This window comes from Hyaena hyaena, unplaced genomic scaffold (genome assembly GCF_003009895.1).
Source record: "Hyaena hyaena isolate Hyena2069 unplaced genomic scaffold, ASM300989v1 scaffold_201, whole genome shotgun sequence".
Taxonomy (NCBI): domain Eukaryota; kingdom Metazoa; phylum Chordata; class Mammalia; order Carnivora; family Hyaenidae; genus Hyaena; species Hyaena hyaena.
In genome coordinates, this window is record NW_024080833.1 from 2636761 (window position 1) to 2654332 (window position 17572).

General features: G+C 46.2%; 1 protein-coding gene across 1 annotated transcript; it reads left to right on the forward strand.

The window, feature by feature from the left end:
- Positions 1-3466: 3466 nt before the first annotated feature.
- On the forward strand, positions 3467-16128 carry LOC120238253. Its single transcript, XM_039241900.1, has 2 exons — positions 3467-3842; positions 15807-16128. Exons 1-2 carry the CDS (start codon positions 3467-3469, stop codon positions 16097-16099), a joined length of 669 nt encoding a protein of 222 aa, XP_039097831.1. The 3' UTR covers positions 16100-16128.
- The last annotated feature ends 1444 nt before the right edge of the window (positions 16129-17572 follow it).

A 17572-nucleotide genomic window follows, 5' to 3' on the forward strand; every position in this document is an offset into this window, starting at 1 on the left:
TTCTTAAATTCCACATAGGAGTGAAATCTTATGGTATTTCTTTCTCTGACTTCTTTCACTTAACTTTATACCCTATGGGTCCATCCGTGTTTCAAATGGCAATATTTCATTTTTTATGGCTGAGTGATATTCCATCCTATACTTTATCCCATTGTCTATGGATGGATATTCGAATTGCTTCCATATCTTGGCTGTTTTAAATAATGCTGCAATAAACATAAGGACGCATATATCTTTTGGAGTTAGTGTCTTTTGTGTTCTTTGGGCACTCCAAAGTGGGATTATTGGATCATGAGGTAGCTTTATTTGTACTTTTTTGAGGAACCTCCATACTGTCTTCCACAGTGGCTGCACCAGCTTGCATTCCCACCAACAGTGAGTGTGGGATAAGGGTTCCTTTTTCTCCACATCCTCCCCAACAGAAGGATTTTAAACATTTTTAACAATGGTTTTATTACTTATTTATTTTGAGAGAGAGTGAGCATGAGAAAGGGAGGGGCAGTGAGAGAGGGAGAGAGAATCCCAAGCAGGCTCCATGCTCAGCAAGGAGCCCAATGCAGGGCTTCATTCCATGACCATGATACCATGACCCAAGTTGAAATCAAGAGTTGGACACTTAACCAAAGTGCCTACACCCCCAAATCGACAAAGGGGCATCCCCCCATTGACAATGGACACCACCCCATTGATGGGAGGTATCACTTACAGACCCCCCTTCGGCAAAGGAGCATCCCCCAATCGACGATGTGAGAACCCGAAATTGATGATGGAGGAGCCCCCATTGACGATGGAGGGGTGTCATGCCCCCATCGACGAAGGGGGCAGCAAAACTTCGATGATGGGGGGCAGCCCCCCATTGATGATGGTACATCCCCCCTTGGCGATGGAGGACAGTCATGCCTGCCACCCACATCGACAAAGGGGCACCACATCATTGATGCTGGTGGCACCTCCTATCAATGATGGAGGCACCCCCCCTTTGATGATGGAGGGATGTCACACCTGCAGCACCCATTGATGAAGGGGGCACTGCCCCTAGGCAGATGGGGACATCCCCCTTCGATGATGGACACACCCCCCATTGAAGTTATCGACCCAGGAGCACCCCCTTTATTGACGATGGAGGGGTGTCAGGCCTGCACACCCATATAGATGAAGGGGCAATCCACAATTGATGCTGGGGCACTCTCCCATCGAAGGTGGAGGAATCCCCCTAGCCACCATGGAGGGGTGTCACTCCTGCAGCCCCAAATCGATGAATGGGACTTCACGATCAACGATGGAGGGCACTGCCATTGAAAACAATGGAAGGGTGCCAAGCCTGCAACCCCCATCGAAGAAGGGGCACCCCCTGGTCGATGATTGAGGGGTGTCACGCCTGCACACCCCCCCCCACATAGAAGAAGGTGCATGCCACCATCAATGATGGAGGCACTCTCCATCGATGATGGATGTAGCACCCCATGTTCCAGGCAGGGGAGTCATGCTTAAACCCCCCATCGATGAAGGGGCAACCCCACATCGACCATGGTCAGGTGTCTCGCCTGCACCCCCACCATTAACAATGAGGACACCTACAGGACAAAGTTGGAGGGGTGCCACCCCTGCACCCCCAAATCAAAGATCAGGGCAATCCCTATCGGTGATAGAGACACTCCCCACAGACAGTGGGAGGGGTGTCATGCTCGTACTCCACACCCACCTGCCAACGGTGGAGGGGTGTCAATGCTTGCATTCCCCTCTTGATGATTGGGCCACCCCCACAGAGACCATGGAGTGGTGTCAGGCCTATAACCCACATCAATGAAGAGGGAACCCCCATTCGATGATGGAGGCTCCCCCCAATTGAGGATGGAAGGGTGTCAATCTTACACCTCCTCATCGATCAAGGAGGCATTCCCTGATCGATGACGGATGAGTGTCACAGTTGCACCCCACCAACGATCAGGTCATCCCACCACTGATGACAGAGTTACTGCCTCATCGACAATGGATGGATGTCATGCCTGAACCCCGAAATCGACGAAGAGGTACTCCCTCATTGATGATGGAGACACCCAATTAGTGATCGGAGGGTGTCACGTATGCATCCCCCATCGACGAAGGGGCACCCCCACTCGAGGATGGAGGCACCTCACAATCGATAATGGAGGCACCTCACCATCGATAAGGTGGGGTGACACACTCACCATTGAAAAAGGGGCACACCACCATCGTTGATGGAGGCACACCCCCATTGACGATAGAGGGCTGTCAAGCCTTCACCCCCACATTGACGAAGGGGCACCTCACCATCAACGATGGAGGGGTGTCACGCCTACACACCCACATCGATGAAGGGACACCACACCATCGATGAGATAGTCACCCTCCTTTGACCATGGATGGTGTCATGCCTGCACCCCCCATATCGATCATGGGGCACCCCATATCGATGCTGGGGCACCGCATGTCGATAATGGTTGGGTGTCATGCCTGCATCCCCAATCAACAAAGGGGGAACCCGTTCATCAACGATGGAGGGGTGTCACGCCTCCAACACCACATCAATGATGGGGTCACCCTCTGTTCAAACATGCAGGCAGCCCCCATCATCGATGGAGGGGTGTCAACGCTTGCACCCCTCCACCCCCACGGTGGCTTGGTGTGGCTCTTGCATACCCCTACCGTTGGTGGAGAGATGATGTCCTTATTAAATCAGATGTTACTGTGAGAGTTCGAGCCCTGCATTTGCTCCTACCATTGAAAGTTCGAGCCCCGTGTCGGGCTCCCCTAATGTGCAAGTTCGAGCCCCGAGTCAGGCTCCTACCTTCTGTGAGTTCGAGCCCCATGTAGGGATCATTCAGTGTGCGAGTGCAAGCCCTGAGTGGGACATTCAAGGCCTGAGCGCTCAAGCTTCACATAGGGCTCCCCGGGTGTGCCAGTTGGAGCCACGGATCCGGCTCCTGCCGACTGTAAGTTCGAGCCCCACTTCGGGCTCGAGTGGTGTGCAAGCTAGAGCCCCACGTGGGGATAGCTAGGTGTGCGTGTTTGAGCCCCGCGTGGGGCTTACAGGTGTGCGATTTTGAACCGCAAGTCGGGTTCCAGCTTTGGGCGAGCTCCAGGCCCAAGTGGGGCTCCCGAGGTGTGCCTGTTCACGCTCTGCGTGGAGCCCCATGCTCTTGGAGTTGGAGCCTGGCGTTGGGCCCTCCCGGTTTGAGAGTTCGAGCCTGCCGTTGGGCTCCCATGGTGTGCGTGTTCGAGCCCCGCGTGGGGTCTTATGCTTTCAGAGTTGGAGCTCCGTGTCGGGCTCCCCTTTTGTGTTTGAGCCCAGGTTGGGCTCAGTGCTGTCGGCTGGGAACTTTGAGCCTGCTTCAGAATCTGTGTTTCCCTCTCTCTCTGCCCTTTCCCAACTTGTATTCTTTCTCTGGCTCTCCCCCAAATAAGGAAACATTTTTTTTTTAATTTTAAATCAGCCGTTTCCTGGATGGCGGCCAGAAGGAGGCGCTGCCTCCACCGACCAGTTAGCCCAGTGTGTCCTGCACTACCGCCACCGCCTGCAGGGGGCGCCGGAGCGCCGATCCCCGACGCCAGCGTGCGCACGCGCACTCAGCACGCCTCTGGCAAAAAGGGTACCTCTGCTTCCTCTGGACCCGCTGTGGGGGATACGGAGGAGGTGGGGCCGCGGCCACAGGGACAGGAACCGGGTGTATGCAGGACCCCCTGCGAAAGCTTCTGGGGGACGTGTGGCCGCGTCCACGCTGGAAGGAGCCCCGCCTCCTCAGGACCCGCTGTGGAGGGTGTGGGGCCGAGTCCACAGGGACAAAAGCAGGGTCTCCTCAGGCCCCGCCGCGGGGGAGCAGGTGAGGAGAAAGCGAGGCGGAGGTGGGGGGAGGGGCAAACACCGCTGAGCGGGGGGGTGTTCAGGGGACCCGGCAGAGGAAGGGTTAGGGTACGTGCTCCCGCTCCGGGCTCCGGAGCCGCGGGGCCTCGCGTCGGGGTGTGTGCTCCGCGCCGACTCCGTTCCCGCCGCGTCCTCACGCGGTTCGCGGTTCGGGAGCAGGTGCCCGGGCGGTGCTCGCGCTCCCGCCGCTGTGGCCGCGCGCCGTCCCCCTACCCCTCTGTCTCCATGCGCGGGTCGGGGTGTCTGTTAGGGTTAGCGTGTGTGACCCGGCGTCGTGGGGAGGTCTGAGCCGACGGCCCCGGATGTGCACACCGCCCCTGGAAGGACGGACGTCGTCACAGGACGGAGCCCAGAGTGGCGTTCCGTCCACGCGCGTCTCCCTGTGTTTCTGTCCCCAGCGTCCTGTCGTCCTCAGAGCAGGTCCGTCCCCCCCTCGCTCAGAGTCCCTCCCGGGCACGTGGTTCCTTCTGACGCAGGTGTCAGCGGGTCCGTCTCTTCGTGTCTCTTTCCGATGGGTCGTCATGCGTGTGTAGATATGCACGTGGGGTTTTTGTGTCCGTGACGTGTCCTGCGAGTGTACGCACTTACTACTTCTATTTACCTTCAATATGACACGTCCAGCTTCTACCAGGAAAAATAGGTTTACTTGGGAAAAGGAGAGTATTTGTCCTCCTTTGCCTGGCGTATTTCACTCAGCATAATGACTGCGAGGTTCAATCCGTGTTGCAGCGAGTGTCAGAATTCCCGCCCTTTGTAAGGCTGAGCCTATTCCGTTGTGTGCAGACCCCAATTTGTGTATTTGTCCATCAGTCGGCAGTCACTGGGTTGCTTCCGTCCCTTGGCCACTGTGAAGAAGCTGCTATGACTTAGGGAACGTGAGTATCCGCTCAAGGCTTTGCTTTCAGCTTCCGGGTGTGTGTGTGCAGGGGGGGAGTTCTGTGCGCACTTTCTGAGGAACTGCCACCCTGTGCTCTGCAGCCGCACCGTTTTCCTTGATTCCTTTACATGGCAGAGTAGTATTGTTGTTTATGGGTCGGCCCAGTGTGTTTCTCCATTCACCCACCGATGGGCATTTGCATAGTTTTTCTATCATTTGGCTATTGTGAACAGTGCTGCTGTGTATGCTTGTGCATGTGCTCTTTTTTTAAACAACTATTTCAATTCTTTGGGACAGACATCTAGGAGTAGAATTGTGGAGCCAAATGATCATTCTGTGTTTTTCTCTTTCTGAAGAAATCCCAAACTATTTTACACATAGGCTCCACCATTTTACATTTCCACAGGCAGGTTTAAGGGTTCCGATTTCTCCACATGTTTGCCATCATTTGTAGTTTTCTATGTTATAGCAATTTTCGTGAATGTAAACGGGTATCTAACTGTGTTTTAAATCTCCATTTCCATAAGGATTACTGATGTTTAACATCTTTTCATGTCTATTTCATGTCTTTTCATGTCTATACATATGATCTCTCTTGGGAAAGTATATCCAACTCCTTTAATCATGGGGTTTTTTGTTGTTGTTGTCAATGAGTCGTACAAGCTCTTTATGTATTCTCTAAAACAGACTCCTACCAGACAAATAATGTGCAAATATTTTCTTTCATTCTAGGCATTGTCTTTTCACTTTTGGAATAGCAGCTTTTAGGGGCGCCTGGGTGGCTTAGTCGGTTAAGCGTCCGACTTTCGCTTAGGTCATGGTCTCGCGGTTCGTGGGTTCGAGGCCCGCGTCGGGCTCTGTGCTGACTGCCAGCTCAGAGCCTGGAGCCTGTTTCAGTCTGTGATTCCCTCTCTCTCTGACCCTCCCCTGCTCACGCTGTCTCTCTCTCTGTCTCCTAGAAATAAATAAAACATTAAAAAAAAAAAAAGGAATAGCAGCTTTTGAGGTACAAAGGTTTTTGATGTTGAGGAAACTAAAATTATCTATTTTTCTTTCCTTGCTTATACTTTGGTGTCAGCCCTAACAGCATTGTTAAACTCAGTGCTCATGAAGATTTATGTCCATTTATATCTTCTAGAGTTTACAAGTTTACCTCTTACATTTAAGTTTTAGATCCATTTTGAGTTAATGTTTGTGGTGTGACGGTAAGGGTCCAATTTCATTCCTCTGCACATGGATAGACAATCATCTAGCGCCCTTTGTTGAAAAGACCATTGTTTCCCCAATGTCATGCTGTCCACCCTTGTCAAAATTCAGTTAACCATAAATGAAAGGATTTATTTCAGGGAACGGGTTCTCAATGAAATCCCACTGATCTTCACGTATATCTTTATGACAGTATCATAATGTTTTATTTTACTGTTGCTTTGTTTTGATATTTGAAATTGGGAAGTATGAGCTTCTACTTGGATTTTTTCCATTTTTTGTTTATTTTGTGGTCCCTTGATTTTCCATGATGGTTAGGATTAGCTTGTGCATTTCTTCTCAGAGGATTTTGTGAATTTTCCTGGGAATCACATTGAAACTTCACGTTGCATTGTGTGCTATTGGCATTCAGCAATAGTACACTTTATATTGTCTTTAATTTCTTTTAGCAGTGTTCAGGGTTAGGGTTTGGTTAGGAGTCACATAGTTAAGGATTAGTGGTTAGGGTTAGAGGTTGCGGTTAGGGTTATGATTAGAGGGTTAGGGTTAGAGGATAAGGGTTCAGGTTAGGAGTAAGATAGTGAGGGGTTATGGGATAGGGTTAGGGGATGGTGTTAGGTTTAGAGGGTTAGGGTTAGCAGGATAGGGTTATAAGGTTAGGGTTCTAGTGTTTCGGTTTGGGTTAGGGTTAGGAGTTGGGGTTGGTGTTTGGGTTAGGGATTAGGGATTAGGATTAGGCTTAGGGAGGTTAGGTATAGTGTTAGGGGTTAGGATTTAGTTGTTGGGGTTAGCATATGAGTTAGGGACAGTGTTAGGGATTATGGGTTGGGCGATCAGGATTAGTGTTGGATTAGGGTAAGTTTCGGTTTAGGGTTGGGGTTCGGAGTAAGGGGTTATGGTTTTTGGGTTATGGGTTAAGGTTAGCTTATGGTTAGAAGTATGGGGTTGGGTTAGGGGTTGGGGTCAGGGCTTAGGGTAAGGATTTAGAGTTTAGGGTTTAGTGATAGGGTTACAGTTAGAGGTTAAAGCTAGGAGTGAAGGTTAGCTGTTAGGGGTGAGGGAGTAAGGTTAGGATTTAAGGTTTAGGGTTTAGTGGTAAGGTTGGGGTTGGGTAGGGGTTTGGGGTTAGGGTTAGGAGTTAGGGTTTGGGGTAGGGTTATGGGGAGGGTTGGGAGGAAGGTTAGGGAGAGGGCTAGATCCTCCCCCTGTTATTCAGGTCCATTGTTTCTTTAGTGATTTTTCTGTCCAGTTGATCTATCCATTGCTGTAAGTGGAGTATTAAGGTCTCCTGCAATTAGCATGTTCTTATCAATAAGATTGCTTATGTTTGTGATTGTTTTATGTATTTGGGTGCTTCTGAATTTGGTGCAGAGACATTTATAATTGTTAGCTCTTTCTGATGGATAGACCCTGTAATTATTATATAATGCCCTTCTTCATCTCATGTTACTGCCTTTACTTTAAAGTCCAGTTTGTCCAATATAAGTATGGCCACTCCACCTTTTTTTTGATTTCCAGTAGCAGATAGATATTTCTCCATCTCCTTACTTTCAATCTGAAGGTATCCTGAGGTCTAAAATGAATTTCTTGTAGACAGCAAAGTCTCTCCTCCTCTTCTTAATGACCGGCTTGCTGGATAGAGGATTCTTGGCTGCATATTTTTCCTGTTCATCACATTGAAGATTTCCTGCCATTCCTTTCTGGCCTGCCAAGTTTCATTAGATAGATCTGCTACTACCCTGATGTGTCTACCTTTATATTTTTTTTAATTTTTTAATGTTTTATTTATTTCCAGGAGAGAGAGAGACAGCGTGAGCAGGGGAGGGTCAGAGAGAGAGGGAGGCACAGAATCTGAAACAGGCTCCAGGCTCTGAGCTGGCAGTCAGCACAGAGCCAGACGCGGGGCTCGAACCCACGAACAGCGAGATCATGACCTAAGAGAAAGTCGGACGCTTAACCGACTAAGCCACCCAGGCGCCCCTGTCTACCTTTATATCTTAAGGCCCATTTATCCCTAGCTGCTTTCAGAATTCTCTCTTTATCCTTATACTTTGCCAGTTTCACTCTGATATGTCATGCAGAAGATCGATTCAAGGTACGTCTAAGAGGAGTTCTCTGTGCCTCTTGGATTTCAGAGTCTGTTTCCTCCCCCAGATTGGGGAAGTTCTTGGCTATAATTTGTTCAACGACCCTTTCAGCCCCTTTCTCTCCTTCTTATGGAATTCCTATGATAGGGACATTGTTCCATTGGATTGTCTCACTGAGTTCTCAAATTCTACTTTCAAGCTCCTGGATCAACTTCTTTCTCTTTTCCTCGGCTTCCTCTTTTTCTATAATGTGTCCTCGAATTCACCTATTCTCCTCTCTGCCTCTTCCATCCATGCAGGGGCCACCTCATTTGATGCACCTCATTTATAGCATTTTTTAATTTATCATAACTATTTTTAAGGCCCATGATCTTTGTAGCAGTAGCGTCTCTGGTGTCTTCTATGCCTTTTTCAAGCCCAGCAATTAATTTTATGACTATTGTTCTAAATTCTTGGTTAGTTATGTTGCTTATATCTGTTTTGACCACTTCTTTAGCCGTCACTTCTTCCTGGAATTTGTTTTGAGAGAGTTCTTCCATTTTGTCATTTTGGCTAGTTTTCTGTCTCTTGTATGTTTTAAAAGCTTGTTATATGCACTGCACCTGTGAATACTTCTATATTAAAGGAGGTTCCTAGACTGTCCAGGGGCTGTCCATTCAGGAAGTGTTCTTCTAATGGTGTCCCTGGGTCTCTCTTGTTGTGACTTTGGTTATTTTATTTCCTTACTCGTAGTGATATTTGGTACTCTCCACCATGTGTACTTTGGTTTGTTTCTTGAGGTAGCCTGGTTTCCGACGTCAGTTCCAGGTTAACTTGCCAAGTCTCCTCAAGTCCAGCGGGATCGACGAGGTGACCAAGCTGTAGACTGCTGAAATTCAGGCAGGCTTGCCTTCTTCTTTGCGATTCCTCATTCCATCACTTCCTCACCGTTTTCCCAAGCCAGTAGCAAGAACGGGCCAGTGTGGCTGGGTTTCCAGGTCAGGGAACCAAATGTTACGTAATCTGAACTGGATCACCCAGCAGAAGAGCCAAGCACCACTCAGAGATCTTGGAAAGGAGTAGGTTTATTTTACACCTGTGGGCTCAGAGATCATTCTCCAGAGGTATTAGCTCAGAGCATCAGCAGAGGGAATCCAAACAAATAATAAGCACATTCTCTTTACGTATAGGGATCCAATTCAGTTTAGTTTACCCATTAGGTCTTATATTTTAGCTATTTTGAATAGTTCGGTTTTGCTCAATTATGATGATTGTTTGGCAGAAATATAGAACATTTCTGAAGCTTTCCATTCAAATGAGGAGAAAATCATCCATGATTATTGTCTTTGACATAATCTTGGCAAGTGTGAGTATATGTGCCTTTCTCTGTATCCTGAAAGATGATGAAGATATAAGACAAAGACTAAGCCAGAATTTACACATTGGGAGTTGGTAATGGTTCCATTATGCTGTACTCTGTTTTCCTTAATGGTATTCACTTTGAATATTTTACTATTTGATAAAAACTTTAAAAAGGAGACTTCTTGAAAATAGAATTGGAATAGCAAAAGAGACAAGCTACATCACAGTAAAGCAAGTGGTAGAGACCCTAAGTAATTCCTTGATTCATTCTTTCTGTGGAAAGGGAACTCTTACTATTTTTGGAAGATCACTTAATGGCTAAATATATAGACTATGTGTTTGAAATGCCAATGAGTTTTCCAAAAATTCATCACAGATGTTGCATGAAGAAATGCCTCACCAGTGTACAGTGCCTCTATCTTAAAATTAAGGAAGAGAAAAAACTGCTCATGTGGACAGAATACAGAAGTTACTTGATCTGAGAGCAAAAGCTCCCATCTGTTTACTGATACCCAACTCCATTGACCTCTATCAGCTTCAGCTTCTCAGCAGGAAAAACTTGTCTCAGGATAGGAATTTGAACTTCACTAATAGTATTAAAGGGATCAAGGCTTCTGTAATGACCATGTTTAATACCTTGGAGGCAGAAACAGTTATTATTGGACACTGCAGAGTCTTTTAATATTTTAAATGTTTTGTTTTATTTTTTAATAGTTTATTGTCAAGTTGGTTTCCATATAACACCCAGTGCTCATCCACACAAGTGGCCTCCTCCATGTCCATCACCCGCCTCCACCTCCCCCCCCCCCATCAGTCCTCAGTTTGTTCTCAGCATTCAAGACAGCATGAGCAGGGGAGAGTCAGAGAGAGAGGGAGACAGGCTCTGAGCTAGCTGTCAGCACAGAGCCCGACACGGGGCTTGAACCCACAAACCGTGAGATCATGACCTGAGCCGAAGTCGGACGCTTAACTGACTGAGCCACCCAGGCGTCCCTGGACACTGCAGAATCTTAAAGGGTCCTCTCAGCTTGGTGAATTTTATCTTTCCTGTAGGTGGAAAGTTTTAAAGTGTATATATTATATAGATGTGTAGTTGGTGGAACTGGAAAGTAAATAGGTGACCATCAATATGTTACATAAGTGGTTTTCACTCATCAGTTGAAGAATTCGGGTATTTGGATACCCAAATAAGGAACTTGAGTTATAGTGGATATGATTATGAGAATAGCAACATTCTTACCATAGCATCCTTGCTTCTTTTCCTCTCTTCTCTACCCTTGTAATTTCTAAAAAAAAAATTAATAATAATCATGATTTTTTAGTGTTTTCTATGTGTCAAGTAATGAGCTGCTTCCTTTTACAGGCATTTTCTCATTATTTCTTACCATAATCACTTGATGTAAGAAACCCAAAGCAAAAAGGTTATGCTAATTTTCTATGTCACACCTGGAGGAGACGCAGGAAATTACATCAGGTGAAGTTGATGAATCAGTTGAATGAGACCACCCAGTCCCTCCACCCTCTTCTATGGAGAGCAGTTTCGTTTCTTTTCTTTTTTCTTTTCTTTTCTTTTCTTTTCTTTTTTCTTTTCTTTTGTTTTTCTTTTTCTTTTCCTTTTTTCTTTTTTATTTATTTATTTTTAATTTTTTACAAATAGTTTATTGTCAACTTGGTTTCCATATAACAGCTAGTGCTCATCCCAACAAGTGCCCTCCTCCATGCACATCTCGCACTCCCCCCCCCATACCCATCAGTCCTCAGTTTGTTCTCAGTATTCAAGAGTCTCTCATGGTTTGCCTCTCTCCCTTTCCCCCACCATTTCCCCCCTTCTTCTCCCCCTTGTTCCTCCGTCCAGTTCCTCCTAATCCTCCTATACGTGCAAACATATGATATTTGTCCTTCTCTGCCTGACTTATTTCGCTCAGCATAACACCCTCAAGGTCCATCCATGTTGCTACACATGGCCAGATTTCATTGTTTCTCATTGCCATGTAGTATTCCATGGTATAGATAAACCACATCTTCTTGATCCATTCATCTGTTGATGGACACTTAGGCTCTTTCCATGTTTTAGCTATTGTGGAGAGTGCTGCTATGAACATTGGGGTACATGTGCTCCTATGCCTCAGCATTTCTGTATCCCTTGGGTAAATTCCTAGCAGTGCTATTGCTGGGTCATAAGGGAGTTCTATTGTTAGTTTCCTGAGGAACCTCCACACTGTTTTCCAGAGGGGCTGTACCAGTTTACATTCCCACCAACAGTGTAGGAGGGTGCCCGTTTCTCCACATCCTCGCCAGCATCTAGAGTTCTCTGATTTGCTCATTTTAGCCACTCTGACTGGCGTGAGGTGGTATCTCAGTGTGGTTTTGATTTGTATTTCCCTGATGAGGAGGGATGCTGAGCATCGTTTCATGTGTCTGTTGGCCATCTGGATGTCCTCTTTGGAGAAGTGTCTGTTCATGTCTTCTGCCCATTTCTTCACTGGGTTGTTTGTTTTTCGGGCGTGTAGTTTGGTGAGTTCCTTATAGATTCTGGATATTAACCCTTTATCTGATATGTCATTTGCAACTATCTTTTCCCATTCCGTTGGTTGCCTATTAATTTTCTGGGTTGTTTCCTTGGCTGTGCAGAAGCTTTTAATCTTGATGAGGTCCCAACAGTTTATTTTTGCTCTTGATTCCCTTGCTTTTGGGGATGTGTCAAGTAAGAAGTTGCTGCGGTGGAGGTCAAGGAGGTTGTTTCCTGCTTTCTCCTCTAGGGTGTTGATAGTTTCCTGTCTCACGTTCAGGTCCTTTATCCATTTTGAGTTGATTTTTGTGCATGGTGTGAGAAAATGATCTAGTTTCATTCTTCTGCATGTTGCTGTCCAGTTCTCCCAACACCATCTGTTAAAAAGGCTGTCTTTTTTCCATTGGATATTCTTTCCTGCTTTGTCAAAGATCAGTTGGCTGTATACTTTTGGGTCCACTTCTGAGTTCTCAATTCTGTTCCATTGGTCTATGTGTCTGTTTTTGTGCCAATACCATACTGTCTTGAGGATGACAGCTTTGTAGTAGAGGCTGAAGTCTGGGATGGTGATACCTCCCGTTTTGGTTTTATTTTTCAGTATTACTTTGGCTATTCGGGGTCTTTTGTGGTTCCATACAAATTTTTGGATAGTTTGTTCTAGTTTTGAGAAGTATGCTGGTGCAATTTTGATTGGAATTGCATTGAATGTGTAGAGTGCTTTAGGTAGTAATGACATCTTAACTATATTTATTCTTCCTATCCATGAGCATGGAATGTTTTTCCATTTCTTTGTGTCTTCTTCAATTTCCTTCATAAGTTTTCTATAGTTTTCATCATACAGATCTCTTGTATCCTTGGTTAGGTTTATTCCGAGGTATTTTATGGTTTTTTGTGCAATTGTGAATGGGATCAGTTTCTTGATTTCTCTTTCTGTTGCTTCATTATTGGTGTATAAAAATGCAACCGATTTCTGTACGTTGATTTTGTACCCTGCAACTTGGCTGAATTCTTGGATCAGTTCTAGTAGGCTTCTGGTGGAGTCTGTCGGGTTTTCTATGTAGAGTATCATGTCATCTGCGAAGAGTGAAAGTTTGACTTCCTCTTTGCCAATTCTGATGCCTTTGATTTCCTTTTGTTGTCTGATGGCTGATGCTAGGACTTCCAGCACTATGTTAAACAACAGTGGTGAGAGTGGACATCCCTGTCGTGTTCCTGATCTCAGGGGGAAAGCTCTCAGTTTTTCCCCGTTGAGGATGATGTTAGCTGAAGGCTTCTCATAGATGGCTTTGATGATGTTTAAGTAGGTTCCTTCTATCCCAACTTTCTCGAGAGTCTTTATTAAGAAGGGATGCTGTATTTTGTCAAATGCTTTTTCTGCATCTATTGACAGGATCATATGGTTTTTATCTTTTCTTTTATTGATATGATGTATCACATTGATTGATTTGCGAATGTTGAACCAGCCCTGTAACCCAGGAATGAATCCCACTTGATCTTGGTGGATGATTCTTTTGATATGCTGCTGGATTCGATTTGCAAGGATCTTGTTGAGAATTTTTGCATCCGTATTCATCAAGGATATTGGCCTGTAGTTCTCTTTTTTTTGCTGGATCTCTGTCTGGCTTGGGAATCAGAGTGATGCTGGCTTCATAAAATGAGTCTGGGAGTTTTCCTTCGACTTCTATTTTTTGGAATAGTTTGATAAGAATTGAGATTAATTCTGTTTTAAATGTCTGGTAGAATTCCCCAGGGAAGCCGTCAGGTCCAGGGCTTTTATTTGTTGGGAGATTTTTGATCACTGATTCGATTTCTTCACTCGTTATGGGTCTGTTCAGGTTTTCTATTTCTTCCCGTTTGAATTTTGGTAGTGAGTGTGTGTTTAGGAATTTGTCCATTTCTTCTAAGTTGTCCAGTTTGTTGGCATATAATTTTTCATAGTATTCCCTGATAATTGCTTGTATTTCTGAGGGGTTGGTTGTAATAAGTCCATTTTCATTCATAATTTTGTCTATCTGAGTGCTCTCTCTTTTCTTTTTGATAAGTCTGGCTAGAGATTTGTCAATTTTGTTTATTTTTTGGAAGAACCAACTCTTGGTTTCATTGATCTGTTCAATTGTTTCTTTGGTCTCTATGTTGTTTATTTCTGCTCTAATTTTTACTATTTCTATTCTTCTACTGGGTTTGGGGTGCTCTTGTTGCTCTGCCTCTAGATCCTTTAGGCGAGTTGTTAGATTTTGCACTTGCGCTTTCTCTAATTTCTTGAAATAGGCCTGGAGAGCCATGTACTTTCCTCTTAGGACTGCCTTTGCTGCATCCCATGGAATTTGGATTGTTGTATTTTCATTTTCATTTGTTTCTATATATTTTTTAATTTCTTCTCTAATTGCCTGATTGGCCCATTCATTCTTTAGTAGGGTATTCCTTAACCTCCATGTTTTTGGAGGTTTTCCAGACTTCTTCCTGTAATTGATTTCAAGTTTCAAAGCATTATGATCTGACAGTGTGCATGGTATGATCTCAATTCTTTTATATTTATTGAGGGCTGCTTTATGTCCCAGTATGTGATCTATCTTGGAGAATGTGCCATGCGCACTCGAGAAGAAAGTGAATTCCTTGGCCTCAGGATGCAGAGTTCTAAATATATCTGTCAGATCCATCTGGTCCATTGTGTCATTCAAGTCCGTTGTTTCTTTAGTGATTTTCTGTCTGGTTGATCTATCCATTGCTTTAAGTGGAGTATTAAAGTCCCCTGCTATTAGCACATTCTTATCTATAAGATTGTTTCTGTTTGTGAATAATTGTTTTAAATATTTAGGTACTCCCATATTCGGTGCGTAGACATTTATGATTGTTAGTTCTTCCTGACGGATGGACCCTATAATTATTATATAATGCCCTTCTTCATCTCTTGTTATTGTCTTTAGTTTAAAGTCCAGTTTGTCTGATACAAGTATAGCTACTCAAGCTTTCTTTTGACTTCCCGTAGCATGATAGATATTTCTCCATCCCCTTACTTTTAATCTGAAGGTGTCTTCCAATGTAAAATGCGTTTCCTGTAGACAGCAAATAGATGGATTTTGGTTTTTTATCCATTCTGCTACCCTATGTCTTTTGATTGGAGCATTCTGCCCATTTACATTCAGTGTTATTATTGAAATATGTGGGTTTAGAGTCATTGTGTCCTTTGTGGGGTTCATGCTTGTTGTGGTGTGTCTGGTGTCTTTGTTCCTTGCAATACTTCCCTCAGAGAGTCCCCCCTCAGGATTTTTTGTAGGGCTGGCTTAGTGGTGACAAATTCTTTCAATTTTGTTTATTTGGAAAGACTTTTATCTCTCCTTCTATTTTGAATGACAGGCTTGCTGGATAGAGGATTCTTGGCTGCATATTTTTTCTGTTCATCACATTGAAGATCTGCTGCCACTCCTTTCTGGCCTGCCAAGTTTCAGTCTGTCACCACTCTGATAGGTTTCCCTTTATATGTTAGGGCCCTTTTCTCCTGAGCTGCTTTCAGAATTCTCTCCTTGTCCTTATATTTTGCCATTTTCACTGTGATATGTCATGCAGAAGATCAATTCAAATTATGTCTAAGGGGAGTTCTCTGTGCCTCTTGTATTTCTACATTTACTTCCTTCCCCAGGTCGGGGAACTTCTCTGCTATAATTTGTTCCAGGACTCCTTCAGCACCTTTCCCTCTCTCTTCCTCTTCTGGGATTCCTATGATACGGATATTGTTATGTTTGACTGTATACTGAGGTCTCGAACTCTTCTTTCATGTTCCTGTATCAGTTTGTCTCTTTTTTGGTCAGCTTCTTGTTTTTTTATAATGGTGTCTTCTAAATCACTTATTCTCTTTTCTGCCTTATGGAGAGCAGTTTAAAACCAACTCCTTTGCCTGGTTCTCAGGTGTAGTTAAGGAGCTGCATCAGCACTGGCAGACACGTCTCAGAGCTGACCCTGCTGCACAAACAGCAAGTGTCTGGAAAGCCCTAACCCGGCCCAGCCTCAGAGAGGAGGAAGAGAGCACGGTCTCCATCAGCCCTCTACCCTCAATGCTGCGGGTCTGCATACCGCTGCCATCCCAGGCCCTCAACTCTGCCCTTGGTCAGGGTCAGCTGACCCTGGCGCTCCACCCCGTCCCGCCCACGCTCTCTGCCCTGCACCGGAGCTCTCCACCGGAGGACCATCATTCAGTGTGAGAAGACGCCAGTCATCGCCATAGCTGCCTGCTGGCCGCAGAGGCCTCAGCCATCCTGCAGACATGCAGGCGGCGACTCCAGCCCAGAGGCAGGGACCTGGGCCTCCCTTCAGGCTGCTGCGTGCTAATGCCAGAAGATTGGAGACCACCAAATCTCCTCAGAAGCCTTGGGGCATCAGAACTCAGATCTGGGCTGTATGAACAGGGCCTAGTGACCTTTGTGTCTGTGTGGACAGCACCCTCATGACCTCCAGGACACAGCCTGGACAACCACAGTGTCCATGTGGATTTCACCACCCATTCCCATGACAATGGGACATGGCCTGGACATTCTCAGTGTCCGTGTGGACATGTCTCCACGATGATGATGATGATGTCTCCACAGAGGCACCTCAGCCCAGACATCCTAAGTATCTGGTGGACGACAGATGCCTGTCCCTACGGCCTGGACAACCTCTGTGTCCCTGGGGAGGACCATCAGCTCAGTGGAGGACTGGCAGCCTCCAGGACCAGGCTGAACTCTTGCAGACCTTGCTCTTGGAAGAGAAAAGGGTAAGGACAATACGCCACATTTGGTCACAGTATGCGTCCAACACTTTTTAGCGAGATTTAATGCTCTGTGTACATACTTGGCAAAAGCTGCTTTGAACTTCTAGCTGAGGAGTTAATAGCTCACAGGTTTTGTAGAGAAGTGTCCTCTGGAAAGGATTCCCCATGGGGACAGAGCCTTGGCTAAAGTTAGGGTTCTGTCCAGGGGAGTCACCAGGACCAAAGTGACACCAGTCCCAGGATCTCCCTGTGCTGAAATGAGGGCACATGTACAGGTGCAAGTTAGCTGTCAGTTACGACGAGAGGTAGGTATAGGTGTCAGGTTAGGAATTGGTGTTGGGGGTAGGGTGTGGTTAGGAGTAGATCCCAGGAGGCTTCCGGGTTGGACCGACAGAAGTGAGGTGGTCTCCCTGGGGGGCTGAGTTGAGGGCGCATGGGTGGGTGCCAATCAGCCATTGCCTTGGCTTCAAAAGCCAGTCTCCTCTTTGGGCTAAAGTACAGGTGGGCCTCAGGAGCCCACTCGTGCAGCTTCATCCAGGCTTTGGATGTGGCATGGTGATGTTCCATATGCCATGCCGAGTCATCTTGCACTGCTTCCATGTCCCATTGCTACGGTTTTCTCAGACCTCAGACTCGGATCCCCATGGGGAGAAAGAGCACGGGCTAGGTAGAGTTAGGGTTGTGTCCAGGGGAGTCACCAGGACCAAAGCGGCACCAGTCCTGTGATCTCCCTGGAGGGCTGAAGTGAGGGCCAATGGGCGGGGCCAGGTCAGGTGTAGGGTTCTGGTGAGCCTGACAGGTGGGGCTAGGGTTAGGGTCCGTGCCCAGGACGCTGCAGTAAATGATCTGCCAGTGGTGCCGTGCTCCACCCAGAGGGCTGAGTTGAGGGCACATGGGACAGTGCTGGCCAGGCTTAGTGTTGGGT